We start from the raw sequence: 22,477 nt of genomic DNA, 5'->3' as shown, positions 1-22,477 counted from the left end.
GATTTTTTTCTGGTGAGTGTTATTGTATAACAAGATCATAAAGGCATGACGCACGATGCAGTTGTGTAAGCGGCGGCGCACGAAGAGGCGCAGTAGAGAAAGTGGTTGGAATCGAATTGGGACCATCGCGAAATACAGAGAAGAATGGATCTAGCAGGGGTTCTCAGCATCCTGACCGCTACGCTCCTCCGCACCGCTTTGATCGCAGCCGCTTACGCAACCGCACTATGCTTCATGTCGTTTTGAATCGACTATGTATTGAGATAAATAAGGTAGGTTCCACCAATTTGAACTCTGTTCTAGAGATCAACGGTGTTGCAAAGTAGAGAAGAAATGAAAGGAAAACGACAAAAATTGGGATTTTCGAAGTATCTACTGTTCTGGTGTACGAACGAATATCGTTCGTCCAAAGACCAAAAAATCATTTAGTAGAAATTTCACAAAACATAGACATATTAGTTGTGCTTAATCGCGATTTTATTGGTTGTTTTGAATTTTTTTCTTGCAACAGGTTAGGTTCGAAACAAAAACAAGCTAAGATTTTACACAACAACCAAAATCACACAGATGAGTTTTGAAAAAACAAAAAAAAAAACAACCATCTGATATGGCTGCCTTCGAAAATTCCTTTGAGTGAAAGGAACTTCAGTCATTCTGCATTGAGCATAACATCCACCAGTTCATAGTTCATATAATAGGCGTTAATTTGATACTGTACACATCTCAAATGACTTTTATTTCCAAGTTGAGCAGTGGAAATGGACGCTATAATAAAAAATAATAAGTAAGATCGTATAATAGAGAACTTCATTGTCTAGAAATAGATTTTTGGCAACGAACACAATGAGACAACATAGCAATCTACTGGAATATATGATCTAAGACCTCGAAAGCACCTCGTTTAGCAGTGTGAAACATATACTAAGGGGAAAATCATAAATCAACGCTCATCAAGCGTGGTTCGTCAAGAGAAAACCTTCATAGAATCACCGACTCGTGTTCTACAGGCAGGACATTCAGCAATTTTCGATTCAGCATGACATGAATCACAAATAACCATATGACGGCACGGTAGGAACAGGACACATGGCTAAACACACGAACATTCCTTAGTGCTATTCACGATTTGGCTATATTAAAGGTACCACCCTACGAATCTGGGATGGTACGAGTTTCAGCCGGGTAATGCCTATACGGGGTCTTAGATTGTTGGGAAAAGGGTGGTGTCCGTTCATTTCTCCATGTATCAGTGTAAACGGGCGACTCGGAACTGTTTCTTACGATGACTTCTGCGGCACTGCGCAACCGTCGCCGCCCGCCCCCGCCTATTGGGTTTTCGATGAATCGCAAGCGGGAGGGCGCAAGGGTGGCGCGCTGCAATAGAGGACGTCGTGAGAAACAGCGTTCCGGATTCGTCCGTTTACACTGATACAGGGAGAGATGAACGGAATCACTCTCTTCCCCACAATCTACGATCCCGTATAGGTATCCATACCTCCCAGCTTCGTGAGGTGATGCCTTTAACTGAGATCCGGGAAAAACCACGTACCTTGGTTGCTAGACATATACAACACTCAGCACATGTCTTCTCTCTCAGCCGTGAAATTTCTCTTCGTAGCTGTTCGCTCTCGTCAACAGCACGCTCTTTCTCAGCCTCCAATTGTCGACGTTGTTCTTCTAATCGAGGAAACGATGCTATCTAGAAAAATCTCAGGATGACAACAAGAAAAGTAATGGAGAAATTACAAATGTATAGTATGAAATGTTACAAAATACAATGTTGGGATAAAATGAATAGAATGAATAATAGAAATAGAACCGAAGAAAATGAATAATAATAATAGGACAATTATAATAATTGAATAATGATAATAATAGAATGCACCTAAGAATTTTAGTGAAAAGCTGCTTTTAGCAGAGGAGAAGTGCGCTGAAATGTTCCGTATCGAAGCTATAGCAACCCCACAAGGAAAAAAGTTCCCTCGTAATCCCATTCTCAAACTGAACACAAGTTTGAGCATTGATTATCGAGGGCATGTGAGAAATCAAGTAGAAAGCGAATTTCTATGATGTTTTTTGATCGAAAAATTTCTATTATTTTAGATTAAACGATATTCTTCGATCGTTGTACATCTTCGTTACCATTCAGAAAGGAGAGGACATAGGCGAAAAAAAAGATCCAGCACTGCTGAATCGTCTAGAGAAGAATGCTGTTGACTTATAACACGGATACTTCCAAAATCCAAAAAGCAGATTCAATTTACTATAATATTTCATCTTTAGAAAAAAAGAAACTATTTCCACTTTAGAAATTTTTTTCCTTTGAAAAAAGTTCTGAATTCATAGTAAATCAATCAAAGTAGTACAAAATATTAGTAGAATACCTTGAAAAAACTAAAAAAAAATCTGAAAGAAATAAATTGCTAAAAAGTCAGAGTTCAAGTATTAAGTTGAGAAAAAAGTAGCGATGCTTTTTTTCGAAGAGAATAATGCACATAGAAAAAAAGAAAAGTGTTCAAAATGTTTTATATCGTTCAATAGGAAATCCCTTGTCCTACAAGATGATCCTGATATCCTGACTTTTAAATTTATCGAATTTTGTTTTTTTAGATCATTAAGTGGAGTGTCAAGAAGACAAAACACTTTCGACACAATTTTTATTTTATTTTATTTTTTGCATTTAATCAGTAACGCTATGACGTATTGAAGCTCTGATTCACGCGATGCCAGGAAAAGACGGAAAAGTATCCACGCTCGGTATTCGCATCCAAAAAACTTTTAACTCACAAAAAGTATATTTTAGAAGCATGTAGCGTCCACGTATTAATTTACAGCAGATTTTGAAAGTCGCTATTATTGGCAGCGGAATAATTTTATGGATGGATGTTTCTAGTTTGGAGTACAGTTTTCCACTTCTTGTATCACCAATACGCTACGCTTTTGTTTTTGGAAAAATTGGTATGCTCGAAAATCGACACCTCACTATATTGAATTGCTTTTTTACTGCTTTTATCACCATTTTTTCTATTTTATTTCATTCTTTTCAATTCTCGTTGGAATTAACTCCTTATGAATAGCGTATAACTTTATTCAAGAAAAACAAGAAAATCACATAAAGCAGTAAATGTATCCGAACATAGATCAAGGCGAGATCTAATAATCGATCCATAGCGCTCCGAATAATAGCCACTGTGGTTCTCATTGGTTGCGCAGAACGCGAAAAACCATTTATTTCTTGAAATTTGAACACTGCCTTTCATTTCGTATATTCTTGAAATGTTAATTCTTCCCTTCATGGTCCCTATGTTTGAAAATGGTGTAGTTTTCTGTCGATCAAAAGACTAATAATAATCCTGGACCGTCTCTCAAAAATAAAAAGAAGTACACAGCTGGACTTGTGTTCTCTCATTGTCCTACGAGGTTTTGTTGTGTGTGTATGTGTGTGTATGTGTGTGTGGTGTGTGCGATTACGTAGATATTATGTAGAATACGAATTTGTCTTCAGGGCAGCTTATTACGAATTTGACGTAGTACGGAACAACCAAGGGAACTGTAGATTGTACTGTAGATTGCGGAAAGAGGCACGTCCCCCCTCACTCTCCTTCCTCCCTCAATTCAACCTAGTTGTCATTTAAGAAAAACGCGTGGGAAACGTTTTATTCCCTACGAAATACGTTAGAATGCGCACTCTTGTGCACTCGCTCTGGTCCTCTCAGCAACCTATTCATTGGTTTTACTTGAATAAACTGGCGAGGAGACTTCATTTACCTTCGACTGCTCGTTTGTGGACGCGGCGCTTGCGCGAGGTTGGCGCGTTGCAAGTGATTTCGTAGGGGGAAAATCGTCTTCCTTAGGATGATTAGAGCAAAATGAGCGGAGCTACGCCCATTTCCATAATCTACAAGTTGAACTCTACGACTTCCCCGCGGTTTCCGTATCACGTCAATTTCGTGATACGCTGTCTTCAAACTTCAATAATGTTCACGAGCCCCTCCCCCCACTCCATTCATTTTTTTCGTTTCTTTTTCATTTTTCTCGTTTTTTTTTTGTTGCTAAAACGATGCTTTTAAGTCTTCTATTTGTCATGTAACTCACCAATTGTTCATGATATTTTGCAATTCTCTTGTTAAAAATTTCATTCGCTTCTTTCCGTTTCTCTTCTTCGATCCGCCTCAGCTGATATTCGTTCAATATTTTTTCCAGCAACGCTTCAGGTTGCTTAAATAGTTTGATCGTGACCTCTTCAGATCGAGGAAAAAAACCCCTATCATCTACTTACTGTTTGGGAATTCCTGTTTTCTATCTCCTGGAGGCGTTTGACGTTTTCACGTAGCTGTTTATCTTTCTGTTTTAGTTCAGCAGAGAGTGAACTGCATTTTTCGGTAAGGGTGCGGATTGACTGAAATGAAAGATAATTACGGATAATACGGTAGATTAATTACAATTCATGTAGCATAAATTGCGTTGTATTAAACTGCCGTAAGTTCAGCATTTTTATTCTGCTTCACCGTTGACTTCAGTAAGTTTAAATTCTTTCTATTTTATTTTAATAAATTAAAAACTTTTTAATAAATAGTATGAAATAATGGAATATAAAACACAGATAAATAAGCACAAATATGATATAAATATCATAATACAAAAATAAAGCAAATAATGTGAATAAGTAAACGAATAAATACAAATAAAAAATAATAAATATGAATAGCTATGTAAATATGAATATAGTTGGGTCAAAACGACATGAAGCACGGACCGTTGCGCAAGCGGCCGCGCTCGGCCGGCCGGAAGCGATGCGGTGGAGACAGCGGTTGGAATCGAGGTGGGACCATGACGAACTGCAGAGGTGTGTGGCGGAAGCGTGGATCCTTAGACGATCCCAATCGCTACACTCCACCGCTCCGCTTTGAGCGCAGCCGCTTGCGCAAATGTCCGTGCTTCATGCTATTTTGACTCGACTATATATAATGTATTGTCAGGTCAAAACGACATGAATCACGAGCGTAGTTGCGGTGCATTTGCGTACGCACTCAAAACGGCACAGAGGCAGCAAACCGAGATGGGACCGTCGCCAACTGCAGCGATGGACGGCGCCAGCAAGGGTTCCAGCACGCCTCTAGCCGCTACTCTCCAACCGCACCGCCACGAGAGAAGCCGCGTACGCAATTGCGTACGTGCTTCATGTCGTTTTGATCCTACTATAAATAGCTTCATTTTAAACATCCTTTCTACTCACCTCTTCCATCGTCGCAATTTGTTGGTCGTATTGTTTCTTTCTGTGCTCTGCTAACTCCTTTTGATCCTTTGCTTGATGTTCATTCCGAAGATTTTCTAGAGTCTTAATCGTAGAATTACATTGGCGCATAGATTTCAGAAATAATGGAACGCCAACCAGCCGATCGGTCACCGCTTGTAGTTCTACGATGGTCTGGCCAAGTTGTTCCTTCTCTCTTTCACTTTTTTCTATTTCAGAAGTCTAAACAGGATTTGAGAGGATTTGACGACCAACATATTTAAGACTATGATTTGAAGGAATAGAATTGGTTCAAAATGAAACTGAAGCACAGTGCAGTTACGTAAGCGATTGCGCTCGAAACAGCGCGGTGACGCGTAGCGGTTGGGATCGTGATGGGACCATTGCGAACTGCAGCGATGGGTGGTGCTAGCAGCGGTCCCAACACGATCCTAACCGTCACGCTCCACCAAGCCGCTTCGAGCGCAACCGCTTACGCAACTGCATCGCAGTTGATTTCGTTTTGACCCCGCTATACATAGAAGTTACTAACCAAATAATCATTCCTATTCTGTAGTTCCTGAAGACGTTCCTGTATTTCTCGTTCATCTTGCTTAAGTTTTTCTGTTCCCCGTTCTAAGTCATTAATTCGAGCCTGTGATGAATAAATACAGTTTTGTTTTGTTGTATGTGTTTTATGTGGATGAATTATGACTGATGTGTGCCTGAATACCTTCAGCTTTGCCGTATGACTTTCTGCAACTTCTCTGTCCCTCATCCGCTCCTTTTCAAATGTTCGAAGGAGGCGTGACAATTCTTCGTTACGACTTATTGTTGGCGATTTTACGTGAAATGAAGACGACCGAAGTACGTTCCTCGGAGATGCGCGGTGTGGCCTGGGAAAGGTGGAAATATATTGCGAGGTATATATTCTTATTATTCTTATTCTTAATCTCTCTTGCTGAAATCTGAGTGAATACAATGGAACGGGAGAAAGTGATTGTTTCTTATTTTGCTTCCAGGAGAATTTGTTATTTAAAGCTTGTTACAACCTCAACGGTGGATTTTTAATTGGAATTTGAGCAATGCTTGCAAATTTGCGTGCGTTTTTTTTTTGTCGCCATCAACGCAATCAGCACCAGCATTCAGAGTTTGACAAAAGAGAATTGAATTTCAGAATAAAAACTAATTCGTAGATCATGGCGTTGATACCAAATATCTGTTTTCTTTTTTGAAAGGATGGACTCAATTGAAGGGAGTTATAGGAAAAAGGCGAGAGGAAAAAAAAAACGCAGATTTGCAAACATTGCGCACAATTTCATCACATTCCACCACCGCCGGTATTGAAAATTAAAGGCAAAGCGGGTTCTTTTCGTAGGTTTTTTTTTCTCACAGAACCAAAAAAAAGGTAAAATGTAGTTAAAGAAGGAAGAGGGGGGGGGGGGGGTGGACGCTCAGTGGGAATATTTCTGGAAGCAAATAACAGAATCAATCGGGGCTCTCAGACCTGACCCTTGGTCTTAGAGGATCTATGACATGTAGGCTAAACTCACTAAGAGAAAAAAGTGAGATAGAGCGTCCAGAAATAAGGGCGTCACTGAGTTCCCCTTCCCTGCAACTACCCAAAAAAAATTTCACCCGAAAAAAGTTTTATTATCAATGCTTCATTTGTCGCTCAAAATGCTAGTATCCGTGAGTGTCTTTGTAACTGTCTTAGCTAATGGTAGGATACTTAACCGCCTTAAGCGAACGCCAGGCAGTATATTTTGAAGACGTTTAGTTCTGCTGAATCCACTTCCAGAAACGTTTAGGTTTCAGAGCCATACATCAAGACAGGAGAAGCTATTAGATTTTTCCATATCTTTTTCCCACTTTTGATTTTAAATTTTCTGGATCCAGTGCACAAAAGGCGCCTCGAAGTCGCACTGCTGCATGACAACTCTCATCTGACACGACAAAGGTGACGGTGAGCAATTTCTGTAGGGCCTTGGCTAGCCGACCGTGGCCTACACCCCTCACAGTCTGCGATTTACCTCATCCGACTGTCACCCGATTGGGAACCTAAAACAGCACCTGCGCAAAAAAAAAAAAAAAAAAAAAAAAAACTTCGAACACCTCAAAAAAAAAGTGCAATGAACGACTTGTTATCATCGCGGCCCCTCTCCTTCTGGAAGAAGGGCATTGGGACTTTGCCCATTAAGTGCCAGGTGTTGCTGATAATGATGCTAATTACATTGTTGGCTGATAATGATGCTAATTATAGTTGGGTCAAAACGACATGAAGCACGGACAGTTACGCGAACGGTTGGGATCGTTCGCGTAACATGTCCGCTGTCTTCACCTAACGTTCTTAGACCACTATAATTGAACATCATTGTATTGCATGTCGAGGATTGCTCGCTATCTGTCACCCATCTCTGCAGTTCGCCGTGGCCCCACCTCGATTCCAATCGTTGTCTCCAGCTCAGCGCTTCGAGCGCAGCCGCTTGCGCAACTGCTTCATGTCATTTTGACTCGATTATACATTGTTGATCCTTGATTTGTGTTAACGAAATTTAAAAAAGTGAACTTTTCTCAAAACTTGAAAAAAAGATACGCAAAGACTCAATAATACTCGATGTACTTAGAAGTATATTTTAACCTAGCTTCTGGCCTCGCTTTTTCTCAGGCACACCAATCCGACGCTCTAAACGCTGTAGTAGTTTGACAAATCGTGTTTTAAAGACGGTAGTTGCGGATTTATGGCAAATTAGTGGTAGGACCTCGGAGGATAAAAACATGGACTTGGTACTATACGCTGACTGGTAAGTCACTGTTTAAGCCGAACACGTTTATAAACTTCAAACTATTCCCGAATTGATGTAGCGAACGCTTTGACGTGTCCCAAACGGATTAACATATATACACACAGAGACCAGTAATGTTATTGTAGGGTACGGTAAACGAAAGTGCTTAGAACATACGTGAAATCAATGTCATTGCATTCCGTGGATAGCGTGCTCTGTGTCAACCATTCTTCTCTTGCCGATGAATGATTGAGGACGTCCAACATAGCGTTTGTACTCTCGAATGGTATATACAGCTGGAATGGAAAAAAATGCAAAAAAAAAAATCATTCGATATAACCTCCATTCAGCAAAACAAGCATAGAGTGACAAACGAGCACAAACCCCTTCAGCATCCTTCTTCTGTGATTCAAGAGCGGCAAAGATGACATCATCGGAAAAACCCATGTCTCTTGCTAGCTTCAATTGACTCTGGAAAACTAGGATCTCGTAGTAGGTCTCGTACGGATCGAATGGTAATAGAATAAACCTACTTGAAGGGATTTCGGCGCTTGTTCAGCCATATCTGCACCCCAATGTAAAGATGATGATGATTGTGCTGAAATTAACTCATAAATTCGAATGAATTTCAGCTCATACTACGTGGGAGACCGTGCAATTGCGTAATAACTAGCAAAAACTCGACCACCAGTCGATCTCGTGTAGAATAGCAACTGGTGACGGCTCAGGTCGATACTCACGTTACGTCAAATCGGATTTTCAGTCGTCGTGTGCCGTTCGATTGCATTTAATAGCGGTTAGTGCAATTTATTTAACAGTAACTAGTTTAATATTTATAAAGGATCTATACATACTAGCATTCAACTAACAAATATTGTGGAAATTTGAGTACATAAAAAGAGATTTGAAGCCGAGTGGATGCATAGAGAACATCAGAAGAAGCGGAAAAGTTTTCTGTAGAGAAGCCAAGACGAGAGAAAAGCTGTGTGATGGAGTTGGGGTAGCAGAATCTTTAGGATCAACAGAATGTTAGAAGAATGAAAACGATAAGAAGAATAAACTCCCAACGACCCTATCTTGCAACATTCATCTTTTCAAATCTCATTGCCAACAGAATGTAAGGGAAATGACAAAAATTTGAATGTTTCTCTTGGAGAACTGGTGGTTTTTCATTGAGAAAGACAAATAGAAACAAAACAAAAAAAACTATATAAACAGAAATACAAACTATAGAAATAGAACTAGGAATAGAAAAGACATCAGTATAAACCACTCAAAAGGTTGGATGTTATGATACGGTACGTCATGAATGTAGTGAAAAAGTGATCACGCCCAATTCCCCTAAACGTCCTAAAAAAAAGGCGCGAGACGACTTTTTTGTGTGTTTTTTCCTACGAGGCACGTTACAACGCTCCACCCACGCGCAAGCGAGCGGATGGAAATCAACGAGAGTTTACCAGAGGTCTATTCAAGAAAAAAAAACTGCAGAAATATTAGACTCGTCTTATCTTTGTAATCATCTTGATGTTATAAGAAGTATCACCTGTGCTCCCGTTGCACGTCGATTTGCTCGAGCGGGCACCGGTAATACTTCTGTTTGTCCCGATCACGCGCAAGAGGTTACCTTCCTCGAGGGCCCCGAGGAGCATTGTATCTTTCTTTGGAGCACATCGTGGAAAGGTCTGACCGTCGGGTCTTGCGGTTCAATATCGCGTCGAACCCAGCCGGTCAGGCTGCCCGGAGGGTTGAGACTCGCGCGGGCGCGCGGTTTTGCGGCTCTGCGGTTTTGGTGGTTGTTGAGCCCGCTGTTGTGAGTAGTCAATAACCACCAAAACCGCAGAACCGTCAAAACCGTCGCGCCCGCGCAGACTTGAACTTTGCGGGCAGCCTAACGGCTCTGGATAGTCCCACTTTCAGGGGATCTGCATTTCTTTCCCCTTAATGATGCTAGATATTATCAGAACGATATCATCAGCGAAACGAAGGTAGTGCAAGTGCCGACAGACATCTTTCACACCTATTTTATTGCATTCCAATCCTCGGATCGCGTTCTCGACAGTGGCACTGAATATTTTGGGTGAGATTGTGTCACCGTGTCGCTCTTTACATCCAGACTGTGACATTATCTTAGATGTGATGATGTACATATGACAGAGTTTTCAATGATGATTTCGTTAAATAAGAGCTAAGACAGCCTCTATAAAGGGAAAAACAAAGCATCTAAGGAGGTGCGTACTCTTACATCTTCTTGGTGGTTCCTTTTCAGCAAGCGTTTCGTGGCTCGTAACGGACGATACTGACCCCTTTGCATTGCTCGGATATCGTCTTTTTGTCTTTAAAAAATCAAGATTTTTGCTAATGAGAAGTAGTAATACACCGAATGCTCACTTCATCCTTCGATGTTTTCTTCTGAAATCGTGAAGGAGTGTGAGCAGCCCCTTTGCGTTGAGATATTGCCACCGCCGATAGCGAAGGTGAAGGACTAGATGACGACGACGTCGGCGATCCCTCAGAAACAACTGTTATGAGCTTTCATATAGATATGGACAGCTCCATTACGGTTGAAAACACACCAAGAATACGATCGCAGCGATTTTTTTGTTCATGCGTGATACTTGAAAAGAAATAGGATTTTGTCAATGGTACGTATGACAATTTGTTTTTGACCGCCTTGGCGAAAACATATGGTCGGGTCAAAACAACATGAAGCACAGTGCAGTTGCGTATGCGGTTGCGATCGAAGCGGGCGGTGGAGACAGCGATTGGAATCGAGGTGGGACCATGGCGGACTGCTGGCTGATTGGTGGTGGAAGAGGTCCCACTCGGTCCTAACCGCTACGCTCCACCGCACCACTTCGAGCGCAACCGCTTCGCATCTGCACCGTGCTTCATTTCGTTTTGACTCTACTATAGTATATCATGTATGGTATCGTGATCGCAAAGAAAAAATACTAAATGCAATGCCAAAAAAAAAAAAACTAACAGACGAATGCATGGAGCTTCTTTTGTTCTGGTCATAAACAGAAAAATCAGAGCGATTCAGTGCACCCAGTGATTTCGATCTTCTTTTCTGGAGTAAAAACGTCTGTAAAAAGTTAAAGTTTAGAATGTCTAAATTAAAAAAAATGAAATGAATAAATGGAAAAATAAGTGAGCTTCAAAAATCTCTGCTTGCTGTCCTTGAATTAGCGCTAGGCCTAAGAAACCGAAGTTCTTCTAGAACTTAAGAGTAGTATAGATGCTGGAAAAGCGCTTTAATGGATATTCAGCAACTGAAGACGAAAGTCTCTTGCTTTCATGGAAATCAAACAGCAGATTTCTTGGTTTCTCATACCTCGCATAGTTTCATGTCGCATATTAGCAGTAAGGACTCAAGAATTTTATCATCACAAAAGAAAGCCTCTGCAAAATTGAAAACCAAAGGATCAGAAGCACCACATTGATCAATTTGCCTAACGAAGCAACCCTTTACACTTGAACGGAGGATAAAATGGACGTAGTAGGATGGAATTTGTCACTCACGTGGATAAGAGTTGTAGCGGAGCATAAATTTTTTAGTAATAAATTTACCTATTTAAGTTTCTTCATTCAATTCTGATGTAAAGATTTGACTTCAAGCAAGTCCGATTCTTTTGCTGATCGGATCTGATCCACTTGTTTTTTTTATCCCCTTAGAAAATGTTTGGCGTTTTTGCTGTAACGTCCAGGGCCTCTCTAATAGTGGTCAAAACCCAGCATCCAAAATCCTTTCAAACGCCGCCTTTAAAAGCCCATTGAAAAGACAACTGAGTCCGAAATATCCGTGAATACGGTATCCGTTCGAAAGTCGCCAGAAAAAAAAATTACCGAAAGCGGCTGGACGTCGATTTGATAAAGATGAGTTCGTTCGATACAGTTCCCGAGGTTACAGTCTCCGTGTAGATAGATTACATCTTCGCCACATTTTTGTAACGATATGTTCCCATTCGGAAAATGATGTGAAAGCATCAAATTAAGAGGGTACCATGTGAGATTCCTGGAATAGCAAGATCCGAAAAAAAGAGAAACTTTTTTCACCGTCTTTCAATTCTTCTCAAACTTACGTTAGATTTAACAAATAAAAATTAGGTCTGAGATTTCGAATATTCTGATTCGCGTAGATAAGTGCAAAATCTTCGAAGCACTGAACGGTTTTGCTCATGAATGCGTCCGGAGGAGGTACACCTTGAGTACGTCGTATTTCACATTTTCCGCACGAAGTTCCTTAAATTTCACGAAAGTTCTACATTTTGAAGATGGAAATGGATGATTAGATCAGAGATAAAAATCTTTATACGTATTCCAAGGGTAAAAGAATGAGTCCTGCGGGGAACTATCATATATATGTGATGGAAGGCCTACTAATATCGCTGGTCAAGATCACAGGAGGGTGATAGCAGCACAATTAACCTTTTACGAAGTGTGTTCTATACAGAATTTGTAGGATAAAGTGATTAGTCGTGTTTGATTGGGAAATAATTTGTGATAAGAGTTATAGGTCTCTAGAAACAATAACTGTAACTGTACACGAGTGGAACTCTTGTAATTCTCATTTCGTTCGCATTAAGGAGCTATTAAGCTACTTTGTGGAAAAAACTCCAAATTCCTTTCTTTTCGGACTCACCTGTAAGAGGAACCAACAGGAACCTTGAGTAATCATGGCCATAGAAGAGATATAGATGATTTCGTGAAATGAACGGACTTGCGAATGTTGCTTAAAAACACACTAGAAGATGTATAATGAGGATGGCGAAAAAAGAGATCAAAAGTAAGAAAAGAAAGAGAAGAAAAATGAAATAAAGTGGAAAAATCCCCCCCCCCCCCCCCAAAAAAAAAAAAAAATAATAATTACGTCCCATCTTATAATGAATAGTTTATATAAGGTGCGTAAAATTGGGATAACAAGAATCCGGTTTTTGAAAATACCCTAGAAACAAAGAAAGTGAGAAGGAAAAGAATAATCTCATGCAAGGAACAGCTCGCTCATTCATGTAAATTTCATCTGTTTTATTAAAGTTTGAAAGGCAGCAAACGTCAAGAATTTCTGGCTAATAAGCAAAACTAAATAAAAAAAGTACTGGCATTCTAGTATTAATTAGCAGCCGAGTTGCTAAAATCACAAAAAGTTGAAGGATCTCCTTCGTCCAAAGAAATTTCTAGAACAGTTCAAAAAAAAGGAAGAAACTTCATTCAAATTCACTCCTTAAGACAGTCGAGGGGAAAAAAAAAACTTGCTTGTCTTCCACTGATAGTGGATTCTTTGTTTCTTTTCATTTTTTTTTCTTGAAATTTTCTAACTGTACTACTAAAACCTGATAGCGATTTTCTTTTCTAATTTTCTAACTGTACTACTAATACTTGATAGCGATTGTAAGAAGTAATACAAATTAGACCTTCCGAAGGCACTAGCATGCCCACAAATGAAGACTTTCGTTCTATCTCCGTTCGTTTTTCTGTCAATAACTCTTTGCAACCAAATCCTTGCAAAAAGTCTGAATTTCCATAGTAGCTTACTTAGCTGTGCCCTAATTCTTTGCTCTTTCAGTGCAGTGTATTGTTTCATTTCACGCAGATAAGTGCAATGTAACATTGCACGAAATTGCAAACACCTTCGCAGAGTACACACGCACACACATACACACATATATATCCGTCGATTTGTACGTACACACGAATTTCACGAATAATCGGATTATATTACCATCGAAAATCTCTCTGCTCTGTAACGAAATCGTGTACTTGTCTCCGACTGATGTTGCGAGAAAATTCGAAGCATGGAACAGTTCGATGATGTTTCCGGATGATTGCCATCGAATAGGATATGAAAGGAGAACGACACCAGCTTCATCGCGTATTAACACCACACTTTTTCCTTTGCTGCAATTTATCCAAACATTGCTAATTAAAGCGAGACATAGCACGAAATTGATTATGTTTCACTTCATCAATAATCATTCATTATTTCATTAATGTTAAAGGCATCACCCCACGAATCTGAGGTGGTGCAGATCTCAGGTGGAGTATTCGTATACGGGATGGGAGACTATGGAGAGGAGGCTAATTCCGTCCATTTCTTCCTAATTGCCGTAAAAAACCGCCCGGAAGATGCGGCGCCGCAGAAGGTTGGCGCGCTCCACTCCAACTCCTTGTAGAAAATAGTGCGCCAGAATTCCTGAAGCCGTATCTTCCAGGCCGTTTTTTACGGCAATTAGGATGGAATGGACGGAATCACCCCCTCTCCGTAGTCTCCCATTCCGTATACGAACACTCCACCTGAAATCCATCCCACCTCAGATTCGTGGAGTGATGCCTTTAAGGTTAATCGTTAATTGATTGAATTGATTATGTTCTCTCCACGAATAGATGGGGTTAAAAGTGTAGTGCACGAATATTAGCGTGGTTGCGGTCAATCCCTCCTTACTATCCAGAAAAATGGCGTGAGAAATGGTCTTGTCGCACCGGACCACCCTACCAGGCACCTAATTACGTGCCCCACTTTGCGAGAACAGGGCGTACGCACTGCACCCGGACAATCAATGGGCTGCGAGGGTAGCACGCCTGCTCTCACAGACTGCGATGGGTTATTTGGCGCCTCTTAGCGTGATTCGGTGCAACAAGGCGGTTTCCCACAGTGTTTTTCTGGACATTTAGGAGGAATGGTCGTGATTACGGTCATATCATATGTGAACAACACCACCAGTCCTAGTTATTCGTGAAGAGATGTAACACCTGCAATTTCGTGGTATGCTGTCTTTAAATTATCCAAAATAGAATGAAATCGTCAAAAACCTGTGCAACGATGAGAATAACGTACGTTGATATGATGTTCGTCCGATGTACTGCTCCGTTAATGTCGACGACACGTGCCGTGCAGTCGATTGTGCCTTCACAAATGAAGAATTCACCGCTTGGGACACGTTGAAGACAGATCAAAAGTGTTCCACGGCGGCAGAAGGCAAGATCGTAAATCTGGGAATTTTTCCATTCGGTTTATTTGTAACTGAACTTTCGTGTATATGTACTGTACATTTGACAGTTTTTTCCTTTGAAAAATCTCAATTTTAATATTGTTTCGTTGAAGAAGTGTTTTTCCAGGTTGTTGTTTATTATTTATATTTCTACCTTAATGTGGTAAGAGTTCTCACAAATTTCCCTCTAATATTGGGTTTCATTAAAGAGCTATTCGTCTAGGTAAATAATTATTATAGATGATCCAGTGGTTGAGATTTAAACTTTAATTTAGAATTTTACACCTGCAGTTGCTATTATATTTTTATTTTTATTTTTTTGAAACTCCGAATAAGTTACATACAACTTTGAGATTTTAAAAAAGACTTGGAAGAAAAAAAAGTTAAAATACTCATTATAAATTAGAAAAAAATTAACTCGCTTAAAATTAGTTCAAAAATGCTAAAGCAAGATCAATTACTATATACACAATCTATTTTTATCTATTTTTCCGATTATTTCTATCTATTTTTACGACAATTTCTCTTACTAGAATAGAGAAAAAATCAACTGAACTTCAAAAATAATTAAACAAATAAACACCAATCACAGAAACTGAAGGCTGCAGGTGAAAATTAGAAACCCGGAAGTTATCATGCCTAAATTCTTGTTGTCAAAATACGTCACTTTTATAAAAAAAAAAGTTGAGGAAAATCAGTTAACATATTCCTATTCCTACATATTTCAGCTCCCTCTTTGATAAAAATAAAAGAACCGCAGTTGAATAAACGCCAATAAAAAAAAACTGAAGTGACACAAAAGTTAAATGGTAAAATTGTAGATCTTCAAAATACGTCATGGACAAGAAAATATCAGAAAAAATCTGTTACTGTATATTCGTTCTATTTCTGTGCTAATTTTCGCTTAAGGAATAGGAAAAAAAAGCCTATCAAACCACAATTCAATAAACACCAATTCTAAGAATTGAAGTACTAAACAGTGGAAGAAAACTGGAAACGCAAAAGTTATCGTGGGGACAATTTTATCAGTAAAATATGTCACTTTGATGAAAATTTTAAGAAAATTTAGCTACTTATATTACTTATATTATATTACCCATTATTACTTACAATTGTCACTTCCATATATTAATTATATTATATTATATTAATTAAAACTTGTCGGTGAAGTAACCACTGTTTCAAAAATGAGAGAAACGTCAGTTAACTTACTAGATCATATTAATATATTAATATATAATAACACAAAAATTATATTATTATATTATATATTACAAAAATTATACTATTATACTATAAAATTATAATATTAATATATTAATATATTATTACATAGAAATCAATTAGCAGTAATTACATAGTTACTAGTATCTTTATTCTAATTCTACTTCTTTCTTTTCTTTTTATTCATTTCTTCTTTTTCTTCTTTTTCTATTCTATTCTATTTCTATGCTAATTTCTACTCTAAGAATTACAGAGAACGTGTTCGAAGGTCACGTTCAGGTCCTCCCCGTCCTATTCGTCCCTTCTTGCAACCTGGGAGCATAAGCGGAACCGATGGTTCATACATACGATGATAGCACACGCTTATACATACACACACGTGTATTGTTTGCTATTTCTATGCAGATCAGGATGAGTCACAATGTCCACAGATAAAACTTCTATGGTTACGGCAATTGTAGTAGATATTTGTGGCGATCGGCACGTGACCAACCTGACAATCTTGATATAATGGATCCATTCTCGAAAGAAGAAGCGTATACGAAGACATTTCATGTACATCACAATAGTAGAGTTGATTAGCTGATTTTCTAGAAAAAAATCCTTCATGTATATTTGATATCTCGTGGATTTTGGTAATATTTAGTAGAAAAAAACGTAATGAAATCTTGCCATCTTACTTGAAAATAAGCTGCCCATTCGGCCCAGCCGCTATGGATTTTCCCGGTGAATCTACACCTGTCACGGATAAACAGTCTCGTAGTGTATGTGAATCCATTTCTGTATAAGCATACAGGGAATAGAGAGAGAGACGGACGGACGGACGGACAGACAGACAGAAACGATAAAAATTTTACGGACAAAAAGCTTTCACCGCCAGAATGGTGGTGTACTTCGCTGGGGGATATCAATGAACCGATGATATGTACACGTAACGAATAACGCGTTCAACGAATGAATGCAACGTATGTTGTACGAGAAATTTTTGTGAAATATCTGTAGTCAGATAGAAATTCGGAAAAAAAAAATTTACTATCCTCATTTGTAATGAATATATTAGAATTTTTTCCAAAAAAAAAGAAGTTTCACCCACAAAAATACTCGAAAACACATGATCTTGTTATGGAATTTGTTCGAAAAGGTTATTTTGTACATAAACGAAGTCGTCCTTAGAAAAAAAAAATTAAGATTACTATTTTTTCTCTGATTCCTAAGATCACAATTTTTTGCTGAAATTCCTAGGATCACAAACTTTTTCCCGTACTTCATTCCAATTTTATAATGAAAAGAAAAAGCGTTCTAAAAAAAAACAAATGCTGTTTTCTGAGGAAAGTGATTTTGTTGAGAATGTCATTTCTTGGCTGTTTTCCCCATCTTTAATTGAATTTCATCAGTTTCTCTTATTTTATTATATTTTAGTTTGTTTGCTCTGAAAAATGTGCAAGTAATTTAGATCTACTAGCCACGAAGTAGAAAAAATAATATTTTCTGAAGAAAAAAGCAGACTAAGTCACTGGAAAAGGTTCTGTCGAAGTCCACGAGCGTGTATGTGTGTGTGATTTTTTTTGCATAAATGCAAAAATTACACTGTTTGGCTGTTGTAAGAACTGTAGAAAACGGTCATATAATAATACGTTTTGATAGCCGATATTTGAAGTTTTTGTGTTTTTGTGTCGACAAAAGCAAATGTAGCAATTCACATCAGAAAACGATTCACGTCATAAATCCACTACCAAAGTATTTCTCTTCCTTTTTAAAAGATCATGGTTCCATGCTTGTACCATGTCAAATCTAAGCAAACATGATTAAATTCCTTTCTGACTTTCTGAAGAAATTCTTTTTTAAAAAGTTTTTTGGGTTTTTTTTATTAAGTTTAAAGGCATCACTCCACGAATCTGAGGTGGTACGGACTTCAGGTGGGGTATTCGTATACGGGATGGGAGACTATGGAGAGAGGGGTGGTTCCGTCCATTTCTTCCTTATTGCCGTAAAAAACGGCCTGGAAGATACGGCTTCAGGCGTTCCGACGCACTATTTTCTACAGGGAGAGTTCGACTGGAGCGCGCCAGCCTTGTGCGGCACCCCATCTTCCGAGCCGTCTTTTTACGGCAATTAGGAAGAAATGGACGGAATCACCCCCCTCCGTAGTCTCCCATCCCGTATACGAATACTCCACCTGAAATCTGCACCACCTCAGATTCGTGGGGTGATGCCTTTAAACTTGGATGTGGTCCACGAATCTACCCATTTCATTGGCATTGGATTGTACTAAATAATTGTGGGGACTAAGGCGTTGGACTCTGGATTTTTGCGAACATTCCATGCATTTTCAGCGGAATTCAGAACTGATAATGTACGGTCTGTATCCATAGAGACAAAGGATAACGTGCCCGGCTTTGATCATACCTTATAAGGTTACGCCTACGCTTCAACTTTGTTTCAGAATTGTTTGAAGTTTCTGAACGTGGATGCAGCCTTACAATGACTTTCGGGGGCCAACCACTGTATCAAGTCAGCGCTTTTATTCTTCCAAACAAATCTGGTACCAATTCATCGACCCCTTAAGGAAGAAAGGGTTGGTTGGCACCGGACGGTTGCGAACCATCGATGGTGCAGTCACAGTAGAACCTCTTACCGACTATGCTACATTACACTACGCTCTTATAATTTGTAGTTATACATGCACAAAATTGCTGATATTTCTCTGAATTTCGATTTGTCTTTTTTTCCACAAAGCCCCAGGTTGACACAGTACATTTTCTTCAAAAGTTGTTCATTGTTTATGAATTCTTCAAAACGAATCAGTCACCGCTTTATATCTGTTTTCTTACGGAACAATGAATAATGAAGAAGAGTCATCATGAAAAGCTCATAACCAAGAAACAAAGAGAAATTGTCAACGATCATGAAATGACGAGGCTCGAACGAGCCTTTTAGGCCTCGGCATTTTTCCTGGATTTTCGGTTAATTCGCTTTATCCTTCGTCAGAAATTATCTTTTAAAAAAATAGAAATAGACGTCGTTTGCATAGAGACTGATTTAAAAAAGTGTTCAATCCACGAATTCTTGACAATCCAACTTTTTATAGAATAGTGCCCAATATTAGATTTTGAAAGATGCCTAAAAAATTTTTGCAAAAATTTCAGGAGTATTACTAATACTGTTGTTTTTTTTTACCTCGGAAGTTCCACATAAAAATACCTGAAAAATCTGAAGGTATTTCTAAAGAAAAATTATGAGGAGTTTTATGAGAAGGTAATAAGAAATTTCCATGAGCCAAGTCATTTCGTAGACATGTCAACGTTTATTGTACATATTTTCACAATCAATACTGTTGCCTTTATATGACTGGAAACTTTATTTAATACTTTATTCTTCTCACTAAAAATAGTGGCGCTGCTTGATCTTTTCACTTCGCTTTCCTTCGTTTATTTTTTTTTAAATTCGTTCTCAGAAAATGAAGGAAATTGTGACATCGTTATGTTGAATAAAAAGCAAGGATTTAATGGGTAATAAGGGAGCCTTAGTGTTAGTCAGCCCATTCCTTGGAATGGAAACGGCTGAGAATAACAAATACATAGTTCATATGACCTTATACTGATTAAGAGGAGAAGAAGAAGAAATTCAGGTGCGGTGAAACTCTGACAATAATAAAATAGTAGAAGTAAATAGTACCTAAGGTAGAGTTTAGATTATAGGTAATGGAACCAAATAATTGAAGCAAAATGTAAATCGACAGCAAATTTATGGGCTCGTTTAAAGCGTAGCGTGCACTTATAAGCCGTGATCGTGGTAGTAAGAAGGAAAGAGGTTCGAATAAAATGCAGAGATATTTTTGGTCTTCACTGAGGAGAATAAGAATAAGAATAAGAATAATTCGTTTGAGAAATTTCAGCGATTATTTCTAATTGAAATTTCGCTCACATTCAACGTGATCTAAGTTTTCAATCTTTAAAATATTCAAGAAAAAGCCAGAAATTTGACGATGAACATCGAACTACAAACATAAACCGTCGAAACTGGTTCTCATGCATGTTTCAGCGCATACTATTTGATTCGGTGAGCTGAGAGTGAGGATTAGAACGAATTCATCTAAAACACGATCATTCTCCAATTCATTCATTATATTCATTCTATATTACATATTCGTTATATTACACTAATATATAATATATTACATATATTACATAATATATTACAAAGTATAAAGATATAAATTAAAATAATAGTTGAGGTCGTGCCAAATTGAGGTGAGAATAGAAGCGAACTCTATGAGCAGTAATAATAATAGTAATACTACGTGTGATCAGTGTCAAATTATTATTTATTATCAATATTATCAATTCCATGTTATTATTTCATATTTATTTTTATTTTCCCAAAATTTTCTTAACCACAACATGAAAATCTCTCACTTTTTTGAAGGAAGACTAGAAAAAAAAAACTAGTAATTAAAATTCAAAAAAGTGAAAAACAAAGAAGCTTTCGCAAGTATTTGCACCTTGCTATAGTCTTTCCAAAGAAAATTCCCACTTAACGATAAAGGTGAGTAGTGGTAAAAACAGTAAGATTAGGTTCGCGTAATTTTCCCATTTTATTTTTTTTTTTGTTTTATTATTTTCATGAAATCTCCCTAATCACGAAATAGAAATCCCTCAAATTTTAAAAAGAAAGTCGTGGAAAAAGGTAATAATTGAGAATGAAAAGGTGAAAAACACAGAGTTCCTTTGAGTGTGTTTGCACCTTGCCGGGTCTTTTTTTAAGGAAAATCTCGATTATTTCGTGAATAATCACAAAAGAAAACCATAAATCAATCGATCAATAAACAAATCGAGTAGCAAATAGCATCAATTTCTGCTTGACGAGAGAAAAAAAAAGGATGGAATCGTCAGCGAAGGAAAATCATGAATAGAACTAAGCTCTACATGTTTCATTCACTTCACAAAAAACCTCCTATAGATGGTGAGAACACGCCTCTCATGGCGATTTTGTAACACTCACTCACTGTCGACTGAATGATGATATTATTCGCGGTTTGAATATGCAAAATCGACACCGAAACAAGATCGAATCGAAGTATAATACGGGAGTAGAAAAACTAGTTAAAGCTCTCTCTCTCTCTCTCACTCTTTCGTTACGCTAAAATCTCCCCACGCTAAAACCTCTCGCTGACTCTGAGTAACCACGCTGAGTCAACCGACGTTATGAATTTGAATGTGTAAAATTCGAATAAGAAAAAAAAACGTCAAGAGAATCATAGATCAGCATAGATCAACGATCATGAGGATTCGGTACATAGGGGAAGTGTGGAAGAAACTTCCAACCTCCCCTAGATAAGGAAGGCATGAGCAATCGATGTTGACACAGAAGAAGAGCGCACACAACATTGGAGATCAATGCATTGACGCATCATCGTAAAAATATTGCAGACGAATTCTTTGGAAGGATTTTTTCACCATTAGTAAAAATATCAGGTTTGTTGATGAGACTAGTAGTAATAAAATATGTCTATTTATTACATTTATTTATTTGTTTCCCAATTTATAGTATTTGAAATCACAATTTTAGTTATTATTATTTATTATTATGCTTTGCTCATTAATTTTTTTATTGTTTATGATTATATCTGTGATTATTTTATTTGTTATTTATGGATAGAATATTACGTTGTTAATATAATTGGGCCGGACGTGGCGCAACGACAAGAGGTTCCGCTTCCTGCACGATCGATCGGAGGTTCGAACTCGCCCTAGTGTTCACCAAGCCTTTCATCCCTCCGGAGTCGATAAATTGGTACCACACTTGTCTGGGAGCGGATAAAAACATTGACCTGACACGTCCCCTAGCCCACGTAAGTCATTGTATAGCTGTTGCTGCTGTACTGTTTGTAAACCTCAAACGATTCTGAATTGAAGTGAACGTGGCGCGGCGCATCCCAAGCGGATTGATCAACGCCAGACACTATATCCTTCTTTAACTTCATTGATTAGTTCAATCAGAAGACAGTAGACAGCATAGCGGGGTGAAAATTTCGAACTTATGATTGATATTGATGAATTTCAGCAAGAAATGGGCCTCGCTCTAGGTGTCACTTAACTGCTCCGCTTTCTTTCTTCCTCTCTCTTTTTTTTTTGACGGGAAGGATGGATTCGTACATTTAGGAATTTTATAATGAAGAATTTTAGCCGCTGCGAGAATTCATGAAACACAAACAGTTGGCGTAGTCGGGTCAAAAGGACAGAATCAAA

The 22,477-nt window shown here is 38.4% G+C and overlaps 1 protein-coding gene across 1 annotated transcript; it reads right to left on the bottom strand.

Annotated features, from left to right (window-relative positions):
- Positions 1-964: 964 nt before the first annotated feature.
- RB195_012948 (uncharacterized protein) lies at positions 965-17,007 on the bottom strand (the record flags this gene model as incomplete). The annotated part of the gene is made up of 21 exons (XM_013442313.2): positions 965-1,090; positions 1,550-1,699; positions 4,096-4,218; positions 4,280-4,399; positions 5,237-5,338; positions 5,393-5,476; positions 5,787-5,888; positions 5,967-6,129; positions 8,197-8,315; positions 8,404-8,490; positions 8,553-8,617; positions 10,262-10,352; positions 10,408-10,527; positions 11,003-11,104; positions 11,866-12,034; positions 12,102-12,261; positions 12,662-12,751; positions 13,739-13,914; positions 14,852-15,006; positions 16,723-16,819; positions 16,910-17,007. 21 exons carry the CDS (start codon positions 17,005-17,007, stop codon positions 965-967), a joined length of 2,499 nt encoding a protein of 832 aa, XP_013297767.2.
- Between the last annotated feature and the right edge of the window lie 5,470 nt (positions 17,008-22,477).

The sequence above is a fragment of the Necator americanus genome, chromosome V, assembly GCF_031761385.1.
Source record: "Necator americanus strain Aroian chromosome V, whole genome shotgun sequence".
Lineage (NCBI taxonomy): Eukaryota > Metazoa > Nematoda > Chromadorea > Rhabditida > Ancylostomatidae > Necator > Necator americanus.
The sequence above is the reverse complement of the archived record's forward strand: the minus strand, read 5'-3'. Positions and strand labels throughout refer to the sequence as shown.